Here is a 7,444-nt window from a genome sequence, read left to right on the forward strand (position 1 = left end):
TTACTGCAGTGCTGAATTATATATAGATGTTAAAGTAAGAAAAATAAGAAACAGAAAAAGACAACATATTTTTTTATAGGCTATATTAAAAAAAACATGCAATATATTTTCTTTTAAAACATGTTCAGAAATATTCAGATACGTTAATATAATATAATATAATATAATATAATATAATATAATATAATATAATATAATATAATATAATATAATCATGAGGAAAAACAACATGAGAAAAAAAAAAGTAGGCTACATGGCTTTCCATGCACTGATGTCAACAATGCAATCTGTGGAACTTTGTTGCACAATATGTAAAGTCACCTGTGTGTTTAAGGGCAGGACGTTCGGAGCATTGAAGAGATGCTGTCTTTGTTTAAATGAGTTGAAGAAGATTTTATCATACATATCGTAGACATGAGATTATTTAAGCACTGCATTTTATTTTTAAGTGGCGTAGCAGTAAGTCTGCTTCTCTCAATAACTTATTCACGTGTTCTAAGGACTCTGACACCTACATTTGCCATGCATGCAAGGAATACATATACTGTATGGCACACAGGTAAGACAAAGACTTTTTCTCTACCCTTGCATTTCTCCTCTGTAATCAGCCACAACCACAGTAAATAAAAAGAAGCAGAAAAGAGGACAGAAGCTGTTGGAAATAATATACTATACTACTCTATACTCTATACTACAATTGCTCCTATGTATACTACACAGTATGAACATTTTCTGTATAGAATAGAATACCCAGATGACCTACTACATTTACTCAAAAACAAACAAACAAAATACATACAATTGGAATGGATAGCTTACTTGTCTGCTGCATGTGAATTTATTTAGTGTACACATTTGTTAAAGAATTTACCGTTAATAAATTGTGTTATGTAATTCTGGACATGTGCTCAATTGTTGTCATACGACCTCAACAAATGAAACCCATTATCATCTTTGAAATAACTTATTTACTTTGTAAAAAAAAAAAAAAAAAAAAAAAAAAAAAAGAAGAAGTACATTTTGGCATACATAAGACTATATAGCCTAGTTATTGTGGAAATACTGTACTTGTAATGTTTTTAGCAGAGGTGGACAAAGTACACAACTTCCTTGAGTGAAAGTACAGGCACTACTGATCAAATATTACTCCGTTACAAGTAAAGGTTGTAAAGACCAATTTTTACTTAAGTAAAAGTACAGAAGTTTTTAAAAGTACTTAAGTAAATGTCAATGCAATGTTTATTATTGTTATTGTTGTATGTAATACTTACAGTACCTTATGCCTCTGAATCTATGCCTACCTACCCTCATATCAATATTCAAATTTATTTCTAGAACACAGTTCCAGTACTGGGATTGAATGTGAGATTGAGTAAGTGCACTCAATAACGTCCACAATGGTTTCGGACACCCAAATTGCTGTTCCTAGCCTGGCAAGCCAGACCTACATCAAGATGTTAGGTCTGGCAACTCACCATAGACACGGCTCAATCCGAGGGGCGGGATAAATGGCTGTCTTTCAAATTCCCTCTGCACACAATAGGACAGCGCTTCAACCAACCAGAGCGTTTTCCCAACAGCGGAGCTGACGTTAGTTGATAGATTCAACTTTTGAATCTGGCCGGCAAAACTACGAACACATCTTCCTTTTTTAAGAATGACTTAAGTGCCGTTCTTTGCTCTTTTCTCAAAGAAAAACTTAACTCCAAGTCCTCCAGAGTCGTGGCCAAAGCCAATTCGAAAGACTGTTCTCCAGCAGCCGCCATTCTTTGTTTTCAAGTAGCAGGGAACCGTCGCAACTCTGTCGTCATTATGTTAAGCCCGCCCCGCCTACTCTATACACGATGTGATTGGCCTGACCCAATTGAGGTTTTTACAGCTCCGAAAGTCAATGGAGAGTTGCTAGACTACCTTGGCTGCAAAATAAATTTTGCTGCCGCTAGGGCTAGATTTCTAGGCTAGGCTGTTCCCTCAAATAGTGCCCTATTTAAAGTTTTTTTACTTTTATTATGAATATGTTAGCCTTACTGTTATCTATAAGCTAGTGTGCTCCAAAACAATGAAAAAAAAAAAAAAAAAAAAATCGCATTTAGAAGACCAAACCCAACGTTGAAAATGAAAATCAGGTTGATGTCATAATCAAACGCCAGATTGACATTAACGGACACTGACGTCTGATAGAAGTATTGTGGTTGAAAATTAAAATCGGGTTGACGTCAGAAACCAACATCAGTCGGGTTCTGATGTCAACCCGACTTTAATTTACAACCAAAATCATCCCCTGACTGCCGTACTTTCTACTCAAGGACCTTGACAGAATTGTAGTGGAGTAAAAAGTATATTTGTCTTTCAAATGTAGTGAAGTTAAAGTAAAAAGTTTCCACAAAAAAATAATACTCGAGTAAAGTACAGATACTCAAAAAGTGCAAGTACAGTACTCAAGTAAATGTACTTTGTTACTGTCCACCTCTGGTTTTCAGACACTTAATTACATGTTATTTGAAATTAAATGAAAATGTATTATATGAAATGAAATTATCTTAACGTTGACCCAGTGCAGTGATTTAAGTACAACTTTATATGTAATTTCATTAATTCTATTGTCTTTGAAATATGGTTAAAGTGTACTGCTGAATGTACAGGCAACATTTATAGTAATAACTTTCTATTTTAACTTGTCCTATTTTTTAAACACATTTGTAATTATGACGTTTGCAATGTAGTATATTTAAAATAAACGACGGCTAAAATAAACAAGTACTTTACATGTACTTTAGTATGTTAGTCAACACATCAATGTAAGTGTACTTGTTTAAAGCATGACAAAAGATTAAAACAAAAATTTTAAATGTATTAAAGTAAAACTTTTAGTTTAGCATTATTACAAAGTGCACTTTTTAAAAGTTACACTTTTATTTCATTAAAATTATATTATCTGCAAGTACAGTTTTTGTTTAAAATATATACTTTTAAGATTTGAATTACACTACAAGCGCACATTCAATACAATTAAGTGCACTTCTTTTTCACAAGGGTTCTTACCGTTATGAATTAGCATTTTTAATCCAATTTGTATAATGTATGTGGTTTGTTGTATACTGCACACTTTGACAAATGTAATAGATCACCCATGTTTTCCTTGCCTGCATAAAGTATACATATTGCAAAAATATTGAGATTAGTATGGTACAGTAAGTCATTCTCTACAGTACATTCTGTTTCTAAGCTAAACCTGGCTGTAGGCCTGTTCACACCAAAACGCTAACTATAAAGGTAAAACTTAATTATTAGCATCAACACCAACGCACGATAATGTTCTGTTTGTTTTAAGTTTACACTACAGTTTTGTCGACTGCCACTTTAAATAATCTTTAAAAAAATCGAATATATTTTCAAAGTGGGGAGGATTCTGATTGGCTGTCAGTGTTTATATCGTTCATCAGCTGAAAACAAACACACAAAAAGTTCTGAAATTAATTCCAATGATATCATTCCTCTGTGTTGTTATCGGTTTAGTTGTGGTGCTATTCTTAAAATGATTTTTACAACTAGGTATATCTTTATTGTTGTTGTTATCGTCCTTGGTGTGAACTTGGCTTGTACAGTATACTATCCTGAACAATAGCTGAAACTTTGCATAGCGCTTCTCATGTTTATTGCCTCTTTAAGATGAATCACTTGTTGTATGCCTCAATTGTAATTGTAATCTGCTAAATGAATAAATGTAAAATGAAGGGGCCTTAAGCTAAACTCTAATATTCTTATAGCCGAGAACAGAAGAGCCACAGACCTTAGCCAGAAGGTCAGAGTGTTATGCTGGGTAATGACGCAGCCTCAACACCTGGAATCTAGAACCCAACATGTGCGTGACACATGGGGCAAACGCTGCAACATCATTCTGTACATGAGCTCGAAGGAGTCAGACTTCCCAACGGTAGGGCTCAACGTGTCAGAGGGACGCAGTCAACTCTACTGGAAGACCATACGGGCCTTCCAGCACATTCACAAGCACCATCTGGATGATGCTGATTGGTTCCTCAAAGCTGACGATGACACGTTTGTTGTCCTTGAGAATTTGCGCTACGGTCTGTCCAAGCACAACACAGAGGAGCCGCTGTATTTTGGGCGTAGGTTCGCACCATTCGTTAAACAGGGCTACATGAGCGGAGGGGCTGGTTATGTCCTCAGTAAGGAAGCTTTGAGGAGATTTGTGAAGGGTTTTGCTGATGGACTTTGCACACACAACACAGACCTTGAGGATAAAGGATTGGGACAATGCATGGAGACAATGAAAGTTAGGACAGGTGATTCCAGAGACGTGTTGAAGAGACAAACCTTTCACCCTTACCCTCCAGACTATTACCTGCCCAGACAGCTACCCAGACGACGACCCTGGTACCTCCTCTATGAGCATTACAACCCTGTTGAGGTAAGAAGGAGATGTTTTAGGGTGAATCAATACACTAAACAACTTTTGCCCTGATTTTTGCCCCAATTTACAGTCCGGAGGAGTCAAAAGTCAGAAAGTCAAGGAGTTTGGGCAGTCGGAGTTGACAGATTTCACAGAAAATCATAGAGTATGATGGGCACAGATTCAGATTTTTTTATCTTCCTTCCAGTCAAAGGAGATCAAACATGTTTGATATTTTGAGCCGATTTTAGAAAGTATTGTTTTCAGTTGTCCTGTGTCCAGAGCCATAGCTGGAGAGCCCACAGCAACAACCACAGGTGCGTTTCCCAAAAGTATTGTTAAACTAACTAGGGTCGCAAGTTCCATCGTTATCAGCATAGTTCAACGAGTCTGTGTTTCCCAAAAACATAGTTCTAACGAATATTCGCAAACAGACCTGTCGTTAGAAGTATAGTTTCTTGTTTGCATGACATGTGGACTCAATAAATCCTTATCTTGAGCCAAATAAGCAAGCATACATTCAGTAAAATCTATATCTTTTATTCAGAATACATACGAATGTCATTTAAAAGCGTCATTTTTGAAGAGTGCGCATGTGCGAACGTGCTCTACGAACGAGCCTATGATTGAATCTGGAAATAAAGCAAAATAACTGAGAAAAATTATTTATAGCAAACCATCTAGCATTAATTGGATCTCAAACAGATTCATTCAAAAAATGTATTACTCCACCACATGCGTGACATCATTACCAACGTGGTTGAACGTCAAATTTGTGACAATATGGTTTTGGGAAACAGTCATGACTAGCTAGTTGATTTCTTCAACGATGCATCATACTACAGCAGTTAAGCAGCGAGTTATGTCACTGTACGGAAAACGCACCCCTGCATATGATCATCGGATGAAATTGTGGGGCCCTTCTAAAGGCCGGGGCCCCTAAAATCCTCACTACCTTTCGCCCCACTAGCATCAAGACGCTTGTGCGGTTGTTGCATTTGGTAGTGTGTGACCCTCAGTCATTTAGCATACAATACCCAGTTTTTCCTTTTAGCCGTTTACAAAGTCAGTCATACAAAGTGTTTGATGCTTAATGATTAAAAATCTTTTCAGATTTTAAAAGTTGTGTTGTGAATACCAGCCTTTAGGCTAATGTGGGTCATCAACTACCTTCAAATGATAACAAATGATAAAGACGTCATTAATTCATACTATCATTCCTGTGGGTGAAAATACAGACTCAACTAAAAATAAAATTAAGCCATGTTTATGTGCATGTAGCTGATTTACATTTTTTTTTTTCAATTAATTGTTATTAAAGCCACAAGCAACATAACTTACCAGTTTTGGAAATGTTGTTTTGAATTTATTGCACCAGTGTGTTAGACTATGTTGTAGTGTATGTGATTTTGAGGGCTTGTGTGTCCTGTCTGAGGGCAAAGTTTGTTTTTTCAGCAAGAGTGAATGGTTTTGAGTGTAGAGCTTCATTTTGACCTGAAAATAGGATGTTTGGGGAATTGGGTGAGACGTTATGGATTTGTGTTTACAGTTTTGAGAATACGAGGCATAGTTTCAAGAAATGTGTTTAAGCAATCAAGAAAAACTGTAAACCCTTCGGCAGTGAGTTTCAACTAAATACTGGTGGCTGTGAGTTTTACAAGCATTCCTACCCAGTCGTGGCAGTTGAAAACAGAACCATCAAGTCAGACAGTTTCTGCTTCCTTGTTGGTCCAGGAACAACTCTGTAACTATTTATATTTGATTGATAAGTTTCCAGTTAAGAGTTATGTTCAGGATGTTGATCCAGGGACATGTCATTAGTGACGTAGGGTAAATCTACATTAGCATCTTATCCAAAAATGTTTGCTTTTGCATGATGCTACATCCACAACAATATAATAATAATAATAATTATTATTATTATTATTATTATTATTATGATAATAATCAGTAATAATAATGATGATGATGATGATGATTCCACTGTTAAACCCCCTTGGAATGAAAATAAAATACCTCTAGGCCAGGGGTGTCAAACTCAGTTCCTGGAGGGCCACAGCCCTGCAGAGTTTAGCTTCAACTCTAATTAAACACACCTGATCAGCTAATCAAGTCTTTTAGGCTTATTTGAAAACTGCAGGTGAGTGTGTGTTGAAGCAGGGTTGGAACAAAACTCAGTAGGGCTGTGGCCCTCCAGGAATTGAGTTTGACACCTGTGCTCTAGGCCTTTTTCACATTTCCTGGCTTATGATCAATCAGTCAGATGCAGATATAACCAGGAAATAGCAAGAGAGAAGTAAGATGTATATGAGTACAGTAAAAAAAAAAAAAATTGATAGGATAGTACAGTAAAAAAAAAAAGGATTTGATAGGATTTGATTGATTCTTCTTTATGCTAATATACATTGTTCTGTTCTTGTGTTTTAGGGCCCTGGATGCTGTTCAGATTTAGCCATCTCTTTCCACTACACAGATGCAGTGGGAATGCACACACTAGAGTACTACACCTACCACTTACGCCCATATGGATATAAATACAGATTTAACCCAGATTAACAAATAATAGAACCAACAGCAAATCTAAAAATAAGACAGCATTCAAAATGTATTTTAAGGAGAAATTGTTTAATACATGTTTACATTACTTCCCAGTAAGACCATTACATGTAAATAATGTTACATTTATTGTTCTATAATACATATTAAAACAGGTTTTACAAAGTTACAGACTAAGAACTTTATCGTCCAAAACATTATCAACATAAGCTTCGGAAACACAATGGTTCGCTTCATCACAGACCGAACGTAAAAAATTCAAGTTGAGAATATTTGTTAAAATCTGTCAAATGTAAGACAAGTTAATCCAAACTTTGTCATTCATTTATATTGAAAAAGGACTTCAGGATGTTTGATTGTCATTTATTTAAGACATGCAGGGAGGAGCTCATACCCAAATTTAAGAGTCATGCTCACTGCTATAAGGAAACATTAAAAATGATATATGGGAAAACATCCTTGAAATGCAAATGCTGT

General features: G+C 35.8%; 1 protein-coding gene across 1 annotated transcript; it reads left to right on the forward strand.

The window, feature by feature from the left end:
- Positions 1-414: 414 nt before the first annotated feature.
- Positions 415-6,967, forward strand: c1galt1a (core 1 synthase, glycoprotein-N-acetylgalactosamine 3-beta-galactosyltransferase 1a; the record flags this gene model as incomplete). The annotated part of the gene is made up of 3 exons (XM_079879464.1): positions 415-559; positions 3,768-4,429; positions 6,839-6,967. 3 exons carry the CDS (start codon positions 415-417, stop codon positions 6,965-6,967), a joined length of 936 nt encoding a protein of 311 aa, XP_079735590.1.
- Positions 6,968-7,444: the final 477 nt, after the last annotated feature.

Source organism: Squalius cephalus, assembly GCF_949319135.1.
Source record: "Squalius cephalus genome assembly, chromosome: 8".
Classification (NCBI taxonomy): Eukaryota; Metazoa; Chordata; class Actinopteri; order Cypriniformes; family Leuciscidae; genus Squalius; species Squalius cephalus.